General features: G+C 36.5%; 1 protein-coding gene across 2 annotated transcripts in view; it reads right to left on the reverse strand.

The window, feature by feature from the left end:
* Positions 1-19,085: 19,085 nt before the first annotated feature.
* The window catches only part of Prcp (prolylcarboxypeptidase), a 74,513-nt gene continuing 70,928 nt past the window's right edge, over positions 19,086-22,670 (reverse strand). For both annotated transcript variants that reach the window (XM_077797646.1, XM_077797645.1), the window contains exon 9: positions 19,086-19,576. In XM_077797646.1, the coding sequence (XP_077653772.1) occupies positions 19,360-19,576 (217 nt within the window). In that variant the 3' untranslated portion in view covers positions 19,086-19,359. The remainder of the gene's footprint in view (positions 19,577-22,670) is intronic.

A 22,670-nucleotide genomic window follows, 5' to 3' on the forward strand; every position in this document is an offset into this window, starting at 1 on the left:
TATCCCTCTGGCAATCCTGTAAAGCAGGTGGTACATTCACCTTCAGTTTAAAGATGAGAAAGCAATGAGTACTGTTGCTCAATTGATTTAACTGAGTATGTTTGAGTTAAAATACAGGAATTCAGTTTGCCGAGTTTTGCAAAAATGCCTGAAACCAATAAGTCAAATAATTTTCCAAAACCAAATCAAGTCCATTAAAACTTGAATTTCTTTTTACAATTATTTTTTTAAATCTATTTTATTATTTTTCCACTAGAAAACACATGCTCATAGTAAGACATTTTAAGGACATAAATAGTTACAATGGAAAAGAATTATCCCTCTGCTCTCCCCTATAAAGGTAACTACAAGTTTCCCAGGTGTTTTACACAAGAATATTGTAAAATATATCTTTATCCAGATAGATAGACCCATTTATTTTACCACTTCCTTTTTCACATTTTACCATTACAAAAAATGCTTTATTAAATATTCTGGCATATAGATCACCTTATAGTTTGTGGAATAAATTTCAAAGTGTGAAATTTTAAGCAGAAAAGATATGTACATTTTCACTTATTTTAAAATTATTTCCAAATCATTCTCTAGTTAATAATCCCAACCACGCTTTATTAAAGTGTTTAATTTCCCTCATTCTCACCAATGCAATGTGTTGTCAAACATTTTCATTTTTCTAATATGATAGGTAAAAAAATCATATCTTATTATTAAGGTGAAGTTCATCAATTTTTTTATACTTAAGAACAGCATGTATTTCCTTTCCTATAAATTGTATTTCCTTATTGTTGATATTTTTCTTAGTGAATTATAGGCCTTTTTTACACTTATGTGTCAGGCACTGCTCCATATATGTTATATAACATAAGTAGTTATATAAACTACTTATTTTTAACCTTCATAATAACACCATGAGGGATGCTCTCGTATCCCCATTTTCTTAGCAAGGAATGGTGGCTTCTTTGTCCAATGTCACAGTCACAAAGTGGCAGACCTTGCATTTGAACACAGGCAGTGTGGCTTCAGAACCCAAGCATTAGCTAACCATTACATAATAACCTTCCTAGCCTTGTACCTCTCTTCTTTATCTCATATTCTCCTGTTCTATGTGGACTGGATGAAGGAAGGAACAAATTAATATTTGACCCTGTGAGGAGAATAAAAGGGAGAGAACAGGGCCACTTAGAATGAGAAAGATGTCTCCCTTTTGTGCTCAAGCAAGGAGAACAGAAGTTGGGGAAATTGATTTAGAGGGGATCAAAGTGTTATCATCTCTCCAAATCAGTGAATTCTTAGGCCCTAAGTAATTTACATGTGTCTTTGAGCTCCTTGGGGAATGCTTATCTAACCATCATTACAGTAATCACAGAAGAAAGGGAACACCAAAGAAATTCAAACAGCAAAATCTGGAGAGGGGAACACTATTTGAAAAAAAAAATCCATATTTTTTTAACAAATACTTACTTTAAAAAGAAAAAAGAGGTACTGGTATATTTATTAAATTAAACTATACTTGAAAGACTTTGCAAACAAATCAATGTAAAGAACTTGTTTGAATTCTGACTCAAACTAATTTCTAAAATTTAGAAGATGATTAGAGAAATGTGGATAAAAATGTTGTATTTGATAATGTTGAGAAGTTATGTTTGATTGTTTAAATATAATAACATTGTAGTGTGTTTTAAAAAAAATAATCCTTATCCTTAGATATTGGTTCTGAAATAATCATAGATGAAACAATATAATATCAGGAATTTTCTTACAAATAATCTAATTTGGGGTAAGGAAACTAGATAAAGATTATGTCAAATAATATTGATAATAATTAAAGCAGGGTGATGGATCCTTTGGGATTTATAATACTATTCTACTTTTTGCATATGTTTGGATTTTTTTCACAGTAAAGTATTTTTACATGGAAAAATTAACCCAAAGTTCCACCTCATACCATACAAAATAGTAATTGAATCTGTATGCAATATGTTACCAAACATATTTGTACTTTCCAAATTGACAGGTAAAATTATCTTATTATGGGTGAAGTTCATCAATTTTATATATTTTAAGAACAGCTAAAACTATGAAAGCTAAAATTATGAAAGTCCTAGAAGAAAGCATGCAAGAGTACTCTATGCCCTTGGTGCAGGCAAAAGTTATTAGTTAAGATACAAAAGGCACTACTTATAAAAGAAAAAAATGATAAATCAACTTTATGATAACTTGAACCATCTGCCTTTTATAAAACACCATTAAGAAAGTAAAAGGGAAAAGTGCATGCTGAGTAAAAATATTTGCAACATTTATACCTGATAATGGATTTCTATTCAGAATACATAAGGAAGTTCTACAAATCAATAACATAAAGATAAAAGTAAACAAAAAGAAAAGAAAATGCAGAAAAAGTCTTAAATAGGCACTTAATAAAGAAAGGTTGTCCAAAGCATATGAAAAGATGATAAATATCATTAGTCATCAGAAAAAACTACAAAATAAGACTCAAATGAAATACCAATTTTACACCTGCTAGAATGACTAAATTAAAAAGGTTGACTATGTAAAGTAAGCAAGGAGATAGAGGAATTAGAATTCTCACACATTGCTGGTGAAATTCTATAATGTTAAAACCATTTTGAAAATTAGTCTGGCAACATATTATAAAGATAAACCTGTCTACCAAGCAATTCCATTCCTTGATATGTGCCTAAAAGACACAAATAAAAATATTCATGGAATTTTTATATAGTGATATTCATAGGAGGCTTATTCATAAAAGCCCAAATTTGAAATAACCCAAGTGTCTATTTATAGAAGACTAGATGAAGACAAAATTGGTTTGTGTTTATACAATGAAATAAACCTATACAACAATATAAAGATATGAACTACTAACATATAGAAAAACATGGATGGATATAAAAACTGTTACATTGAGAAAAACAACTAGAAACAAAGGTGTATTCTGTATAATTCCATTTATGTGAAGGTCAATAATAGGCTAAATAAATTTGTTGTAGTATAAGTGAATATAGTAGATTACCATTGGAGGTGGTTTGGAATCAACTGGAAAGAGACATGAGGAAATCTTCTGCGGTTATAAAAATCTTCCAATCCTTTTATGAGTGGTAGTCAATGAGCTTATTGCAACATAATAAATTAACCAATTGATCAACTTGAGATTTATGCATTTCACTGAATGCAATTTGTGCATAAATAGAGCAATATTTTTGAAATATAAGAAATAAAAGCACAGACATCAATTACTGATGATATGATAGAGTAGGTACTTTTAAAAACATGTAGATGCTGGATAAACAGTAACTATGTTTAAATGTAATTCTGTATAGAGTAAAAGCACAGAGAGGACTGAATTGCTGTTATAAGTGGCAGGAATTTACAGTATGGAAGGTGAAAACTGGAGGATTAGAAGAGTTTGAGGAGAAACTAGATGCAGGGAAACATGGCAGAAAGGTGGAAAATATTTCTAGCAAAAAAATCCCTGAAGCAAAAAGTGGTTAGCAGTGTTTAGATCAATGATAGCTGTAAATTATTGCATGTACTAACTATTCTGAGCTATGACCCCTTTTGCAATGCCAAATCTTTATTGAAAATGTGATAGATACAACTTTTCTTAATGATGATTTGAGAAAAAAAATTATGAAAAAAAACATGCTGGGGATGACCTAGGGATCATCTGGGCAAGAAAGAATAACAGTCATCAGATCCATGTAATAACAGGGAAATAGGAAAATAATGCCTCATTCCCATCAATACATACACAAGTATTCTCTGAGTGCTAAAAATGTGTATTGCTTTCAGTAGCCATTCATATTTTATAACTCTGAGAAATTAACTGTTCAAATTTGATAAAGTAACCCACACCAAAATATGTCCCATTAAACAGAGAAATATTGATAGCATTTCCATTATAATCAAGAACCAAAAAAGTTGACTGCTATAACTCAGTATTGTTTGGAAGATTCTGGGTTGCCACAAGGAGACAAAATTTGTATAATGCTGAAAAGGGGAGATAATTTATCATATTTATAACTGATACAGTCTTAGAAAACCTAAGTGACTTTTTAAAATGTATTATTAGTAGCTGCTAAGATAGTGGAATACAAGATATTATTCGTTCATCAAATATTTAATGAGTGCCTCCCATGTTCTGGGAATTGTTTTAGATGTTAAAGATAGAGACACAGCCAAACAATATATCCCTTCCTTCATAGAGCTTTCAATCTGCTAGTGCTGGGAAACAAACGGAAAATAAAATCAATAAGTAAAATATATCTATTATTAGCTGATAAAACTTGGAAGAAAAAAATAGAGAAAGGTAAATCAGAGAAAGCTGTGAGATATATTTGAAGACAGACCTACAGAATCTTGATAGATTGGATGGTGAATGGGATTGAAGGAATTCAAGGATGATCCCCAGGCTGTAGCCTGGCCCACTGAAAATCATTTACTGATATAGAGAAGATACTTAATGGAGTAGATTTGGAGAAACAGATCCAGAAGTCCAGTCTGGAGATCCCAAGCTTGTCTATTAGATATCCAACTAGAGACAAAAGAGTTGATAGGTGTGTCCAATATTCGAGGAAGAGGTTGAGGCTGGAAATACAAATTAGGGAGTCATCAGTACATAAATGATATTAAGACCAGGAGATTAATGAGTAATACAGGAAGTAAGGACTGAAAAGAGTAGTAGGAAGATCAAGTCCTGGCACACACCAGGGTTAAGAGGCAAGATGATCTAGAAACTCCCAGTGAAGAAGAGGGAAGCATATTCACCAAAATCATTAGCTTCGCTCCTATGACAATAATCCATTCAGAAGGGAAATAGGAGAACATTCCCACTTCCATCAATTAAATACCTGAGAATAAATTTAAGAGAAAATGTATAAATTCTACATTTAAAAAAACAATAAAATCTCATGACAAAATATAAGACCAAAATATAAGACAAGTAAAGAAATTTACCAAACTTCCTAACAGGAAACTTTCATTCACAATATAATGATTTCAATTTTTTCCAATATAATTTCAACTAAAATTCTAATAAATTTTTATTCTCCAGATATTGGAGATAAACAATTAAAAATCTACCCCCCAAATTGTTCATAAGTATGAATAGCATACTTTTCTCCTTTCCTTCCCTTCCCTCACAATTTGATGGAGTTAAAGCAGTGTCTGCCATGGGAGAGGGGAATAATGGAGACACACAGTGGGTATTGGGGGCCCTGCAGGGGGAGGAGGTATCTGCAGAGCAGTCAGACCAGCATGGAAAATGCAAGCCCCTGCAGGATTAGGAGGTCATCGACATGTGCAAGCAGCCTGATGTGAGGTATCGGAGTCAGTAAGGGAGAGGAGGACATCTCTGCAGAGGAAAGGCCCCACTTGGGGTATAGATGGGTAGAATCCAAGCAGAACAATGGCTTCCCACAAGAGGCATGGGCCCAGAACTGAGTGTCAGAGCTTAAACAGGATGAGAAAGGTGTCTGGCTGCACAGGAAGTCTGCTTGCTACAGAGGACTGAAGACTGAGGAAAGTGAGGATGAATCCAGCAAGCTGGGCCAGGCTCTTGAAGCCTGATGAGAGTGATAAGGACATCCATGTGGTGTGGGGAGCAGGTTAACCCTGCAAGAACTGTCAGAGCCCAGCAGGGTGAAATGAGGCTCTGTTGGTAGAGGGTCTGAACATCTGTGCTGCCTAAAAATGGATATATTCAAATCCTAACCCCAGGTCATGGCATCAGGAGGTGGGGTCTTGGGGAGATGATTAGGTCCTGAAGATGGAGCTCTTATGACTGGGATTAGAGTCAATGCATAATTGGCAATGTGTTATAAAGTGCTTCTATTTACTGGTAAGACAAAGACAAACTTTGTAAAAAAAAAAATGGAAAAAAGTTATGAACTGAAGAGGAATACAGGTGGCCAATAGAAATGAAAATCTTTTTCAACCTCATTAGTGGTCAACAAAATACAAATTAAGGCAACAATTGTATACTAACAGTTTGGAGAAATTACAAAGAGCAATAAAATCCTGGGCTGGTAAGGAGGTAAAAGCATGGGCCTTTTACATGGAATGTGTGTGGGTGAATTGCTATGACCTTTTGAAAATAACACTATGGTATCTAAAACATGCCAAGGTAATGCACCACAAGAGATCCTAATGATCAGGGATTTTACTTTTAACAAGAAAAAAAAAATATTTTAAAGATTACAATGTCAAGTTCAGTTAAAATACAAGCCATAGAGACACAATGTTTGGCAGTCTTTCTCCACAAGTGTCCTCTGAGAAAATTAAACCCTACAGAAAACAGTTCAAATGTCTTTTTAAGTTTTCCCAGCCAATGTTCTTAGCTAGTACCATTTCTAGATTCAATGGAGAGACGTTTATCCATTACACTTAATGGATAATTTATACCATTGGTGCATAATTCCTTCACAGAGTACACAAGGGCTTGAATGGAGAGCCTGAGGAAGAAGAAAGGGTCAAGAAGAAATCATGTGTTCCTGGCTTGGGACTTGAAGAGTCAGTTCTGTTTACTGACATGACAAACATACATATTCCCCTTCTTAGTAGAAAGTTCTGTCTTCCCCCCACAACAAAGAATTATTCTGCCAAGTATTGATAATTCTAAGGTTGAGAAATCCTGCTCCAGGAGAGTTTGCACACTGAAGCAAAGTAATTCTTTCAAATACAAATCTGAACTTTCTTGCTTAAAGAAAAAAAAAAAGTCCCAATGGTTGAGTCTTCATGAATACATTCCTAATTATTCACTCAATATGTATGGACCACCTGTCCTGTGGCAGTGCTGAGTTGGGGTGTGATATTGCAGAGATACCTCTACTCACTACACAGATCTTGACAATGCAGAAGTGATTGTGAAACACCGTCCTCCTATCCTCTCTAGGGCCGATTCAGTAAGCTGAAAATAAAGTAGGAGTGTAGGGGGATGAAAAACTGGAACTTAGTTTTAGGACATGCTGCTGGGACATCTAGGTAGATTGGGCAGAAAAGATAAGAAAAAGATCTCACATGATTAAACCCTAAAACATACACCTCCATTTTCCCCAATCTTAGTTGAGGGCAGTGAAGTCTAATTTCCACACCTCATCAAAGATAAGTATTTGACATTGCTTCGTGGATATTAGTTTATTGGGGGAGACCTCAAAATCACTTTCCAGTCAGGCCCAAAGAGGAACAAGGCAGTGGTTCTTTGATACAAGCTGGTCACACTCCAGAACTTGGATCTGCTGCCTTTACCAAGGCCTTGGCCATCCTTAGGAGCCTCTCCCTAGGGCCAGGCAGTGGCTGTGCTAAGAGCTGAAAGCCAGAGCTTTGGTGAGGTCTGGCTCAGAGGGCCCATGCAGGTGCCTCCGCATTCACTCAGCAGCTTGGGGACTTGGTTGCTCCTCTCTGCTCCCACCAACGCCCGCTGGTTGCAGCCGGAATTAATAACATAAGCAGCAGGAGGCCTCACATCAGAATGGGGGCTGTCTGGATAATTATCCAGGGGTCTAGGACCAGTCAGTAAATTACTCCGTGACCTGGGAATTCAGCAGGTTACCACCATCACTCAGGCCTGCTCACTTTATTGCTCTCCCCTCCTGCTGCACTGATATTTATCTGTCTAGTTTACATTCAGAGCATTGATTTCATGCCTTTTTGTTTTCCATCTAAGAGGTGAGAAGTAGCCCCTATGGGGAAACTGGTTCTCAGGTCAGTGGGATGGCTATAGTGACACAGGGAAGGGAAATACTGGAGTTTTTGTTTCATGCAATCATTGAGTGTGCCCAGGCATGTCAGCACCTGCTCTCTGGGGGTGCTCCAAAATGTATTTCAGTCATTTTTGTAAGAGTTGTGACACTTCTGGTAAATTGCTTCACATGCTGGGGAAAGAAAAGGCAAAGAAAAAACTTTCACAATGCATCTCCTATATTTTTGCTATCCCAAATGAGAGTAGCATATCCAAGCTAATTTCCCCAAATGCAGGATGGTCTTTCCTTTGGGGTATTTGTAGGAACAGTTCCCTTTACCTAATCTTTGCCTTCCCCTTTACCACATTCTCATCTTTTAGGTCTTCCTTAGATGTCACTCTCCTCAGGAAGCTTTTCTTAACCTATCCATAATAGAATTGGACCCTCATCCTTCCCTGGGCTGCCATAATATCCTATTCCATAGGATATTACTAACATGATATACATGACTAACCCAGTTTGTTGCAGTTGCCTGTTTTCTTTTCTGCCCTATCCATATTGTGAGCCTGGTGAGAACAAGAACTAGCCCTTATCCTTACCAGGCTCCATTTCAAGTAGCCAGTGAAAAGTAATAAATAGGCATTGAAAGATATCTCCAAACTCTACCGTCCAGTCAAACCTGATTCCCAGCTTTAGCCCAGCCAAGACATCCACTTTCAACAAAGAGAGGGTCTTGTGAGCTCCCAGTCAGGAACCCATAGCTTCTTTGCCATTCCTTGGAATTGCCAACTGCATCTCTCCCTCTTTTCATCTCATTTCTCTAAATGTATCTGAACATAATCCTGTATTTCTCTTGTAACGTTCTCTTCGACTCCATAATTTGTCTGAAAAGCACAAGTATTCCTGGTTTGACAGGTTAAACTACATTATAATCTTGATTAAGACACTTACATGCATTCAGCCTGGATTTCCTCTTGGAAATAATGAGTTCATCATCTCTGAAGGGTCTTCAATCTTCCAGTGTGTCTCCAATCTATATATAAAGGCATCAACAGTTCCCACTTTGCTGCAAAATCTTTTTTGACAAACAGGATAGAAACAAAGTAATTAATTAAAAGAAATAACTTGCCTCCTTGTTTTTCCACAAAGGTGTAGTACAGGAGATCCTAATATGGCCCCTTCTTACTCTCCAATGCACCCAACTCCACACTAACTGAAAACTGCTTGTAGTTTCTCTCTGCACAAAAACTTTCTGGGCAATGTGCTTTGACCTGTGCTGTCCCCTATGCTTGGAATGCCCTTTCTCTTCTACATACTGGGCACATTTTCAATTCTGGGATGGAACCCACCTATGATCTCCTTCTCCAGGAAGTCTTTCTTAACTTGGGATGTAACAGTACAACAAGTTTAGACTATGAAACAGCTAGAACTGTTCTAGCTCACCACTTACTACCTGTGACACTGTGGGAAAGTGACTGCTTTGATCTGACTGAGTGTCAGCCTCATCCATGAAATGGGATGATACTTATTTCTACTTTTCAGGGCTGTGGGGGTTGAATAAGGTAACTCAAATAAAACATGCAGCTCAGTGCTTGGAAAACAATAAATACTACAAAGGGGTTAGCTGCCATTACTATGCTCCCATCTTATAATTAATCACTTGCAATGTACTTTTCTCAGACTGCATTTTACATATCTGCAACCCTATGAGATTGCAACTTCCCTGAAGGTCATAAGTGGTGAGCAAATGCTTTCTTGAGTTAAATTATACATCTAGAAGAGTATTCTTAAAAGAATAAGAATTTAAATTTTTAAATAAAGTAAAATTTTAAAAAGTAAGTTATGTGATAATATTGCAGTTTGGCTGTGACACTTTCATGTTCATGCTCCCATTTTACTTTGATTTTCACAATGAACTTATATGGAGGTTTTATTATCTCTGGTTCATGAAATGAGAGAACAGATACTAGAGGAAAATAATTTTGTCCCCAAATCACAGAGCAGGTTGCAGGACTCAAATTGTTTCTCTTTTCTCCCCTCTTAGGCTTCCCTTGCCACTCACTCACCCCACCCCCACGCACACATACACAAAAGAGGAGCTTAACTACTCTTATAACTCAGAGGTAAGATTTTAAATAATATTCACAAGTTCCTGTCACCCAGCATCACCAGAAACAGACCCCTTCTCCAAAATGGCATTCCCAATAGTGACCACAGTCCTTGCAGCTCAGGATGCCCTGTAGAAAGCATGCCTTGTGGTGTACATCTTGCTGTCCGTGTTCAGAGGAGATGTTGCTTTCTGTCGGTGCTTTGGACTCCTCCAGGCTTTTCCTGTGCTTTTGTGCAGCTGAGAAGGTGAAGCATAAGGCTATCAAAAGCTGTGAACAGTCCCTACCTCTAGGGACAGGCATTTACTAGAAGAAAGAAGGACCAACGGCTTCCCAGAGCATTGTTCAGCCACATTAGAGAAAGGATTAAGCAGATACATTCAGCTATTCTAACAGATTTTCTTTAAGCCTTGAATACGCCTCTCACACTCACTCAGATAATCACATTAGTTTTGTCATTAAAAGATCCCTTTTATAGAAAGTACCTAAACCGCTTAAACCACCCAGAGAGGTTGCATACATTATCAAACACCAAGACAAACAAAGGGGATTTTCAGTCCCACATCTCAGTTCTCCTTATTCATCAAAAAAAGTGGGAGGGGGGGCGTCGGAGAATCAAGGTAGAAATGATCTTGCAAATGGTGAAAGAGTGGACAGCAGCTCTTACTTCCTTCCCTTGGCAGTCCCACTTCAATCAGAACTGAAGACTGGAAAACTCCTTCAGCACTGAGGCCAGCAAAAAACAGGGGCTAAGACAGAGATGAAGACAGCAGGGCAAGGAGCAGGTAGAAATAGATGTGCTTGCCTCTCTGCCATAGGAAATCGCATTTGAAAATCAAAGAAGAGTAGAAAAGCACTGGTTTTGCCACTTAGTAGATCTATCTGGGCAACTTAGGGAGACCCTGTCTTAAGATATAATAAATAGGGCTAAGGATATACACTATGCACTGTAAACCAGTAATAAAGTCACCTGCTTTAAGGAATGCAGTTCTACTTTTTTTATTATTTTTTTTTTATTTTTTTTCGGTCTCCATTTCTGTTGCCACAAAATTCATTTGCGTTTTTAGGTCTAAGCCAGTGGTTCTCAATTGGTGACAATTGAGATCTTTGGCCATGGTTAGGGCTGGCAGGGAGTCACTTTGTTTCTCTTGCCTTCAGCTCTTCCTTTATAAGATTGGAGATAATATCTATCTTTCCTCCCATCCATGAGGGACAGGCGGTAGAGTTCTGAGGAGTCTAAAGCATGATCTAAGCATTAAAGGGGAGGTTTGCTTTGGTTCTTTAAAGTCCCCCATAGTGATAGGAGGTGTCTGTTTTGTTTTTCACAATGTGGTTGGTGCCTAACTACTGGTCCATAATGGATGTTTAATCATTTTTCTCAATGAAGAATGCATTCACTGCCTTTCTCCCCAGTCCCCAATCACCTGCAAACTCTCATCCCTCAAGTCCCAGTTTGGACATTACTTCCCCTTTAAAGCCTTCCTCTGACCTTCAGGATGAATTCTTCTGTGTTCCATGGCATCCTGAATGCAATACACATTCTGAGCACAATGTATTCAATAATCTGACATTGTGACAGTCTCTTCCCATTACCCATGAGAATACTGGGCTTTACCATTTAACTCTTCCTTCTTAGCACTCTACCTGCACAGGGTTGTTGTTAAATTAATGTTTGAATTAACAAATCAGAAGTAAACAAACAATCCAAAGTCTTGACATTCTTTGGACCAGAGAAAAGGAAGTAACTTAAGAATCAGTCTCAAAAATAAAGGTTGTTGAATTTCAGAGAAGATATTTACATCAAACATTATTATGCTGTTTGGAGGGTAAAGTATAAGGCTAAGTACTTAATAAATCAAATCAACAAGTCTATTTTCATTTTTCGTCTCCTTTGCAGGGTAAAACTTGAGGAAATTTCTTAAATTATATGGAGATTTAGATTAGACTTGATTAACAGGGTAAAACTTGAGGAAATTTCTTAAATTATATGGAGATTTAGATTAGACTTGATTAACATTAACACTGTTGCCATCTGGGACCAGATAATTCTGTTATGGAGGGCTGTCTTTTGCATTGTAGGATGATTAGCAGAATCTCTGGTCTATTTCAGGAAAGAGCAGAATATTCCCAAACAAGTTGTTTTGATAATCAAATGGGACTTCATCATTTGGGGAACAAGATTATCACCAATTGAGAACCACTGGCTTAGACCTAAAAAGCAAGTGAATTTTGTGGCAGCAAAAATGGAGACCCCCCAAAAAAATAGAACTGCATTCCTTAAAGCAGGTGACTATATTACTGGTTTACAGTGTACAGTGTACATCCCCAGCCCTATTTACTATATTTTAAGACAGGGTCTTCTTAAATTGCCCAGATTCCCTCCAACTTGTGATCCTTCTGAGTACATGGGGTAACAACGTGTGCATGACTATACCTTCCATTCTGAAGGCTGGCAGATTGGCCAAATGAATTGACATTAAAGTACCATATTGAATGTCTTTCATCAGCTTTCAGGAGGGTCTGTGAAATAGGAAAAATATGACAACCTTTGATAATCAGAGAAGAAAGTCATTTGTCAAATCATCTGGATTCTCCCATGTCAATAAGCTTATCTAGGCTTATCCTTAGAAAAGATATTAGTGCCTTTGCACTTTATATCACACCATAAACAGTTTCATTTAAAACTTAATGAGTTGGACTTAATAATTGAATGATACAAACTTTCCTTTTGCTATGAACCTCTCCATTTCAGGATTGCAAAACAAGAAAAATTATTAAACCACTCCCCCAAAGCCACAGATAAACTTTGGTGATAAATGCTGACATCTGTGTGGTCAAAGGATGTGGTTCCTTGTCTCGATTCTTTCTGCACATAACTGAGAGTCCCCTAGTTTACCTGTGAACCAAATAGAATGATGAAATATCCAGATGTCTGACCTCATTTTATTAAAACTACTTCATTTGTATTTTTTTGTTTTAATTAGTTATACATGACAGTAAAATGCACTTATATACTTTGATGTATTATACATAGTTGGGATATAATTTCTCATTTTTCTTAGTATACATATTGTAGAATCACATTGGTCATGCAGTCACATACAGTAATGCAAAAAAAAATAATAATAATATTACCTTAGATTAGGTAGAGGAAAGTGAAAGGAGGAGAAGGCAGGGGATATGGGGATAAGAAAAATAGTAGAATAAGACTACTGCATTTTTATTATAAAATGTCACTTTTCCTCCTTTCCCTTGATTATCTACTAAGGCATTTAAACTTGTCCAGAAACATTTATCCAGCAAAATTTTGTCTAAGAATATACTTTCATATACTATAAAATCTATAGTAAACCAGATCAGCAAGATATCTACCTATAGTACATTTCATTTGTTCATTATAGAATAATGTTTGTATATTAGTATTAGGGCTTTCATCTATACTGAGGGATTGTATAGGATGAGTGCAATGTAATTAGCAATATATGTAAGGAAATTGAGGACTTCATTACATCACACTTTCTTCTTTCTGAGGCTCTTCCAGGGAGTTCCTGCCTGGGCTTCTCCAGATCAGTTGATCTGTTTTTATCTTATATATAGTGTGAATCATTTGACTGACTTGGGCTTTTGTTTCCTTTTTGTTTTTATTTTCGTTTTTGTTTGGTTTGGTACTGGAAATTTAATCCAGAGGTGCTTAACTACCCCCAGTCCTTTTTATTTTGTATTTTGAGACAGGGTCTAGCTAAGTTGCTTAGGACCTCATTAAATTTGCTAAGACTGGCCTTGAACTTGTGATTCTCCAGCCTCAGCCTCCCTAGTTACTAGGATAACAGGTGTGTACTAGGATAACTGACTGACTGACTGATTGCTTTCCTTGGTTTCCTGCTAGAAAACTCAGATTTGAATTTTCTTAGCCTTCAACTTAGAAAATATGAAGAATTTCAAGGCTGTGTTTCCCAATAGGTATTTGTCAGACCACTAGTTTCTCAAATATAGCATTAAAAAAAGAAAGAAATCCAGATCAAATAAACTTGGGTTATGTCACATTTTGTTGATTCACAGTACAAAATTAAAGATTTGGAAGATTCTGTAGTAATCTGTTTAAATTTGTTTCAATATATTCAAACATTTCTACTAAGAAACTCTGTGTGTTTGTGTGTGTGTGTGTGTGTGTGTGTGTGTGAGAGAGAGAGAGAGAGAGAGAGAGAGAGAGAGAGAGAGAGAGAGACCTACTAACATCTGTCCTAATAGCATTCTGTGGAAAATATTTGATAAGTCTTGCCATGAAGATCGTATTCTAGATACCTTTTGCATCTCTATCCCTTTTAATTCTCTTCTGTTTCTTGTGTCATGTTCAAAGTATATCTTTGAGTTACCTGAAACCCTTTCAAAACCAGATATGACAAAAGTAAATAAATGAATAATAAACAAACATTGAGCTGTATGATCTTGAGTAAGTAACATTCAAATTCCAGGCCTTGTTTCTTGCTTAAGGCATCAGCCATGTTAAACACATAGAGCTAAAACATCTCAAGACTGCTTTCCAACCAGCTCTTTGAACCAGCTCTTCCTCTGTTCTGTTCCTTTAGGACAGAGCTTCATGAGCGGCTGACACTATTTCTGGTCAGTGTTCTTTTTCCACATAACATCAACCTTCTTTGACCAAGTTAACAGAGTGGGAAAGGGAGTCAGAGATGCCCACAGGTGAAGTGAGGGTTAACCAGGGAAGTCCAAGTTCCAGAGGTCATGAGGATGAGGCAATCCCCTTTCAAAATCCAGGGAGGCCAAGGACAAAGGTCATTTAAACACATCAGAACTGTGAAAGCTGCTTGGCTATAGAAAGAAATTAATAGAAAGCTTGGTCTTTCTATCCTGGAATTTGTTCATTAAACATAAATTTATGGAGGGTTTACTGAGACCTGGCTGCCAGGACCTATGCCAGATGCTGATGAGCAGAAGGAATAAGACATGGTCTTTGCCCTCTGAGAAGTTGGTTTGCCTAAAAAGAGGGCAAATGATAAAATATTATCAGTTAGAGTATATATATACTATATTAAGGTGATCAGGTACTGTTGAAGGTACTGGAATGGTGTCCACATTCTAGCTAACACTAGGTGTGAACCTGGTTCCGTGAGAGCATAAAGAATGACTTCCTTTGGAAAGCCAGGAAAGACTTCACGGGGATGTATCCAGGTGGATGTGGGTTTTACAAGGTGCACAGAACTTGTCTGTAAGAAACACACACACACACACACACACACACACACACACCACTGGAGAATGGTGCTAAGAAAGTAATTTTAGATAAAACAGCAGTATTTTAGACTGATAAGAAGTTTTGTACAGCTGAAGTACAGGGGTTTTGGAAAGTGAAGAGTGACAGAAGGTAAGCAAAAGCTGTACTAGATCTCTAATGGCCTAAAAGCCAGAATGATCCTTTTAAATGAAAATCTGTTCTTCCACTCCCCTGATGAAGACCTATTAGTGGTTTACCATTCCTTGCAAAGATTCTTTATCATGATCTACTTGAATGAGGATTTCCCCTTGCTCATGCTTCTAGACTCACCTCATATCATTTTCTCTGTGGTTGTCTGCTGTCCCATTGTAGTGGCCTTACCACTCTTTTGAATATGCCAAACTCAGAGCTTTTGCTCATGCCATTTTCTCCACTCTTCTCCCTACTATAGCTTCTGTTCATCTTTTATATCATAGCTATAATGTAGCATCTCAAAAAAAGCAGTTATTCCCTTAGACTAATTCAATCTCTGTTAAGTGTCCTAACCCAACAGACCCTAGTTTCATAGTACTATTCTTTATATGATGTATCAGTACATTATATCATGATGTATCACATTGTATTATATCATATTATAGTATAACACAGTATAATGCATTGTGTCACTGTGTATGGTGGTATGACAGTGTATACATTGTACTGGTGTTACATTGTATTGCTTTGTATCACAGTATATCCAATATTACAATATGTCTCATTGTATTGCAGTATATCACTGTCACAGTACATCATATCCTATTTCAATGTCTCACATTGTATTGTGATATATCATGTTGTACTACATTGTATTGCATTTCATGTCTTTCTCTCACTGGAATGTAAAATTCAAAATGTATTTCCTTTGTTGCCATTGCATTTTCCAGGTTCTAGAACAAAGCCTTATGCTTAGAAGAGGATCTGTTAAGTACAAGTAGGAAAAGTTGCATTCTTGATTACCATGTTGGACAGTCACAATGCATATTTACAGATTACAAACAAAACCACTATTGAAATTGGTTTAATCTCACTATTTTCCAAACATACTCACCTACTGCATAAGTCATTGGCATTTTGTTGGACACCTGTGTTCCAAGAAATATCATGACAGATACCATGTGATATGTTTTCCTCCTCCATCCTAAGAAGTACATGTCTGTAACCATGTTTCATGGCCCTGCCCTGCCCTAACCACCTGAGCACTCTGGACTTATAAAGCAATGGGGAATAAGGAATGACTTCCTTTAGGAAAGACAGGAAAGACTTGGAAGTCATCATGGTCCTTGTGTGAGTAGAGAAGAGGAAGTTGGTTTACAGAAAAAAAAAAATAGAGCAATCACATGCAATAATGCCTTGGGCAGGGCTTCCATACTCTGAAAGATCAGGAAAGACAACTTGAGTAAGAAGAACTGAAGAGGCATGCTTTGTCTAAAGAAATTCAAATTCAGAATTCTTTGAGCTAGTGGTTCTCAAACTGTGTTCTGCCAGCCTCATATAGGAACTTGTTAGAAATGCAACTCTTCAAGATCTACCCCAAGAGATAGAAACTCTGGGGTTGACTCAGCAATCAGTGTCTTTACAGCCCTTTGGATAGTTACACACTTCACACTGCTGGCCAAGCTGTAAACATCTGAGAAACAAATGTAACACACAGGCTGACAACTGGTGACCTTTGTTGAAAGCCAGAGAAACAATATAACAGTCTTAACTCACTAGTCTGGGTTGCATTCCCTCATACTGCCTAGTAATCTAAGACCTAGAACAATTCTTGCATGGTCTCAATAAATTTCCCTTTTTGGTTAAGGTAGTTTGGTGAGATTTTTGTTGCTTGAACCCAAAGATTAAGCCACACAAAACAAAACAAATTAATAAACAAAAAATCTGGAGTTAAGTCCTGGTTTTGCTAAAAAATGAGCTGTGAGTCTTTAGATAAGCCTTTTCCTTCTGAGTCACAATCCTATCACCTACAAAATAATGGGGTTGGACTGGATAGCTGAGGCACCTTCACCTCTAATACGCTGACCAAGCCATTGACACCTCGGGATAATCTCTTGGCTATGCAGATCCCTTGAGTAAGTTCCATAAATTTAATTAGTTCTACTCATTGACTCCAGGGAATTAAAGTAGTTAACATAGAAAATTTAAAAAGAACTCTAGTTCTGTATGTCTTTCTTTCCCTGTCTGTTCAAAGCACATTCTATTAATTAAAAGAGGTTTCAAATGAGATGAGATTATTCTTCCTCCTCCTCCTCTCCCCCCCACACCCCTCCTGAGACATGGTCTTGCTATATTGCCCAGGCTGGCCTTAAATTCCTAGGCTCAAGCTTATTGAGCTTATTGCCAGGTATTCACTACCATGCCTGGCAATAACCTTTTAATAAGGCTTATTTGATGTTCCAATTCTTTTGCAACTTAAAATTAAATTTTAGCACATTACAATTAGTCTAACTTCAGTTAAGGCTGTTGTTCACATAAATCAAATGTATATAGTAATAGAACCAAATTCTATTTGCTAAAAAATATTATATATAATTCAATTCATTTGAACAACTAATCTTAAATGAAATGGCAAAGCATTTTAAAGATTCTAAACAAGTAAAAGGTTTCAATAAAAGCAGCCTAAAAGTCCTTGAGTAAATAGTAAGATCATCCTCTATTAAGACCCTAAATTCTACATTATATAACTTCTTAATGGACAAAAAATTAAAAACTAGTATTGTTTTCACCTTTAGATTCCCACCCCAGTAGTCTGTTTTCTGATGCTGAAATGAAAACAGTGACCAAATTCTTTGATGAATAACTCATTACAATGAGAACTGACAGCTTCCAAAACAAGACAAAGATTTTCTGTATCTCTCAGATGCCAGAAAAAGCAAAGGAAATATTTCAGTCTAATACCCAAGAATGAACTCTACATTTGCACCTTAAATAATAACTGCTTTTGAAATGATCACACTTAAGTATGGTTTTTAAAAAGCAAAAATAAAAAATAATAATTTAAAAAATATCTTCAAGGCAGAGAAAAGGGGAAAAATACTATTGAGAGGAAGAAAAAAAAAGGAAGAAATTTTTCAACAAAGTAGAAACTGTTAGTCTCTCTGTGTCCCTGAAAGGTTTTGATCCAACCCTATTTGTTATCCTAGCAAAGCTCTTCTGAAGAAAGGTCTCAGTGTAAGAACTGCTTGAAAGAAGCCAACCCCTTGGAAGTAGGAACGGCTTGGCCATTTATTAATGTCAAATATGCTGCCTGCATGAATTAGTCAGCTTGTCATTTGGAAGCCATACAGAAAAGTCCTCATGCACCTGCCTCTCAGTGTCCCAACACTTCTGGCTTTAATGACAGCAGTAACAACCACCAGAAAAAAAAAATTTTTTTAAAGCTGAACATAACTACATTCTTCTTTCTGAATAGTTGATTTGTCTATTTTTTAAGGCTTTTCACTAAAGTATCATCAGTAACCCAATACAGAGATTGTTCAGATTTAAAGTAAAAGGCAAAACAGTCATTTTCCTAAACTGGCATGATTTAGCCAAATTACCACAAAACTGACATTAGAAACAAAGAGAAATAGAGCTGGAAAAGGCCAGATTTTCTTATTGGCAGTACCACAGTGGCAAATATCCCAGAACTTAGGAAAGCTGCCAAGTAGAAGAGAGAAAATTAAAGGACTTTCCCAAAACAGCCAAGCCCAGGGCACGCTATATTCCCAACAGCTGGAGTGAGCTTCAGAAGCAACACACAGGTATAAGGTCCAGCCTTATTCTTTATTTACAGCACATTTTAAAGTCATTAAATCAAGTACAAAAGGAATGACCCCATTTCCTGGATTAGCATCAGACATTCTTCCTACCAGCTGCACTTACGTCATTTTTATCTATCTTCTGCTTTTCCTTTTGGTGAGTAGGAATGGGGACTTGCATATGACAAAAGAGATTTCAATCTCAGAACTCAGAATTCAAATGCCTACTTGCAGGGAAACAAAGGAAGTGACTCTCTTTTGAAAGGCAGTGAGAAACTCTGCTTGAGTTATGAGGGCCACTGATGGTGTGGGAGGCATCATGATGAGATTTCTTCCTGTAGGTGATGCATGCAGGTTGACTACCCGGGCTACAACATTGTTGGGATGGCAACACCTCCATCACCCTCTCTTCTATCTCAACCTGGGCACCAACCAAATCTAATGACAAATGAGGGGAAGTTATTACACATAGAAAACCAAAGTGAATGGGAATATGGGTGTATTGAACATAAAAGAAGAAACTATAAATGATCAAAAGTTGCTCAGGACTGCCTTCTAACATTGTCATGGAAATCTTTGATCCATCGCTTCATGTGTTCAATTTCCAGAGCACGTGCTAATAGCACAGATGTAGGATCCAAGGCATTGTTGGCTCTAAGATCTAAATGATGGGCCCCCTCCTTGATGGTGACTGCAACCAGGGTGTCTGTGATGTCTTTGGTTACTCCACCTCCTGACCAGGGGTCCAGATCACCATTGCTGTGAATAAGGGAAAGAAAAAATGAGGCTGTTAGCTACACTTAAATAAAATAGGAGAAATATATTATATGCATAACACCAAAAATTATAAACCTTTAACTTGGGGGATTTGATGTGAGGATCTAATTGTCTTACAGAAAGGTGATTCCTACTGAAGTTTTCTAATATTTCTTAAAAAAAAAAAAAAGAACCAAAGAAGACTATATTTGGTGCTTCCATGAATCAACCTAGATTATACTAGGACTTGGAATTTAGAAGACTGAATTCCAATCCCAGCTCCATTATTCAAAAGTTTTGTGACTCTAGTTACCGGACTCAGTTTTCTTATCTGTAAAATCGAGAAAACAAGATCTACCTCATAATTTTATAAATATTAAACAGGATGGTGTATTTGGACGTCTTCATAAGCACAAGGATCAGGCACATATGAGTTCCTCGATTAAAGCTTTCTTTTCTCCTAGGATCAAACTACCAAAATGAAAAAACAATAAAATCTCCATAGTTAAAAATGTAAGTTATCTCAGCTCAAAGAAAAAGAAAGTTGTAAAAGAATTTTTTTGTTGTTGTTGTTGTTGTTGTTGTTCAGTACAGTACTTTGGGAAATAAGCTGGTAGAACTGAAAAAAAGTCCCAGAATCTGGAATCAGAATATCTGGTCATTATTTAAAGATCTTCATTTTGGATTAACTTTAAAGTTCAGAAAATGCTACTAGGTTATTAGTCTCACTCACAAAACACACTTCAAAATGATATGAACAGGATGTCATTGCAACAGATTGTATAGTTTAGCTGAATTTTTAAAAGAAAAGAACAACCATAGATGACATCCCTAATAATATTTTTGCATAGCTTTGTTGAGATTTAATTCATATACCATAGAATTCATCCATTCAAAAATGTAAAGTTCAAAGCTTTAGTATAGTCAGAGTTATGCAACTATCACCACTATTAATTTCAGAACACTATTAATTTCAGAACACCTCAAAAAAGAAACTCATACACATTAGCAGTCACTCCCCATTCCCCCAACCATATCTTCTCTTAGCCACTGGCAACCACTAAACTACTTTCTGTTTCTATATATTACCTTCTATTTCATCTAAATGAATTGTATAACAGGTAGTCTTTTTAACTTTTTTCTTTTGCTTGGTCTAATATATTCCAATTTCATCCATGTTGTAGCACAGATCAGTATATAATTTCTTTTTATTGCCAAATAATATTTTATTGTACAACTGATAAATGGATCATAAAATACTATATTTTATGATCCATTTACTAGTTGATACATAATTGGATTATTTCCATTTTGGGGCTATTAAGAATATCACTCCTACAGACATTCTCAAAGACAAGTTTTTGTGTGGACACAGTTTCATTTCTCTTGGGTATAGACCTAGAAATGGAATTTCTGGAACATATGGTAATTTAAGCAATTATGTATATGTGTGATCCTGGGGATCAAACCCAGGACCTTGTGCATGCATTTCCTCAATGAGCAAGTGCTCTACCACTGAGCTACAGCCCCAGCCCTCTTTTGATGAACTGCCAGACTGCTTTCCCAAAGTGGCTGTTCTATTTTACATTCCCACTAGTTACATAAGAGGCTTTTAATTTCTCTATATATTCATCAATACTTAATATTATCTATCTCTTTTTATTATAGCCATGTTATTGGGTATGACACATTATCTCATTGTGAGTTTGTTTTGATGCTTGGGATTGAATCCAGGGGCCCATGCATGCTAAGCACATGCTCTACCACTGATCTACACCCTCAGCCTTCATTGTGGTTTTAATTTGCATTTGCCAAAAAGCTGATGGCATTGAACACCTTTTCATGTGCTAATAGGCCATTTGTATGTATTATTGGGGAAAATGTCTATTTAGATCTTTGCCTGTTTTTTAACTGGGTTATCCATCTTTTTATTTTTGTGTGTTTTAGGAGTTCATTTGATATTCTGGATATAAGTCCTTTATCAAATAAATATATGATTTGCAAACATTTTCTCTCGTCGTTAACATTTACAGCAAGGTTTTTTATCTTGATGAAATCCAATTTATCTTTTTTCTTTTGTTTGTGTTTGGCTATTTGTTTAAGAACTACTGTTTAGTTCATGATCATGAAAATTTATTTCCAAGTTTTCCTCTAAGGATCTTGCAATTTTACCTCTTGTATTTTGGTTCTTGATCTATTTTGAGTGACTTTTAAAATATGATATAAAAAAGGATCCAACCTCATTCTTTTGCCTGTGGATGCCCAGTTTTCCCAGGATTATTTGTTGATAAAAGTAATAATAAGTTATTCTTTCCTCAATGAGTTATCTTGGCACTCACATTGAAAACCAATTGACAATACATGTAAGAGTTGACTTCTGAACTCTGAATTCTCTTTCATTGATCTATACATCTATCCTTATGCCAGTATCACACTATATTGATTAATGTCACTTTGTAATAAGTTTGAAATCAGTAAGTTTAAGTTCTTCAAATTATTCTTCCTTTTCAAGATTGTTTTGCATATTATGGGTGTTGCATTTCTATATGAACGTTAAAGGCAGCTTCTCAATTTCTATTAAAAATGCTAGCTGTACAAATTAGAATAAATTTAAAAAATGCTAGCTGGGATTTTGATAGTGATTGCACTGTATCTGTAGGTCAATTAATTTGAGGGGTACTGTCATCTATAGCGAATGCTTACAATTTTATTTTGCCTTGGGATCCATTTTAAATACAAGTTGGACTTTGTTGTATAAGAAGCAGGGCTGTCATCTTTGATGTCAATTTCCAGTTCTCTATACACCCCCAAATCCCAGTTCCCCAGTGTGGTTGATCCAGATATCTCTATAGAACTGCTCCCTGAAAATCACTTCCCCATGGGACAGCGAGATATAGCCTGCTTGATTGCCTGTTGGCCCTCCACACCCTGTGTGGATTGTTAAGGCATGACACAATGACTACCTCTCAGTCACCCTGTGACCTCCTAGAATTCATCCTGTTAGCTTTAAACTTGCCAATTAAAATTCCCCATGGGAAACCTGTTTGGATAATGCCCTGGATCCAATAAAGATATTAGCCCACAAGTCCCTTTTCTC

This window comes from Urocitellus parryii, chromosome 4 (genome assembly GCF_045843805.1).
Source record: "Urocitellus parryii isolate mUroPar1 chromosome 4, mUroPar1.hap1, whole genome shotgun sequence".
Taxonomy (NCBI): domain Eukaryota; kingdom Metazoa; phylum Chordata; class Mammalia; order Rodentia; family Sciuridae; genus Urocitellus; species Urocitellus parryii.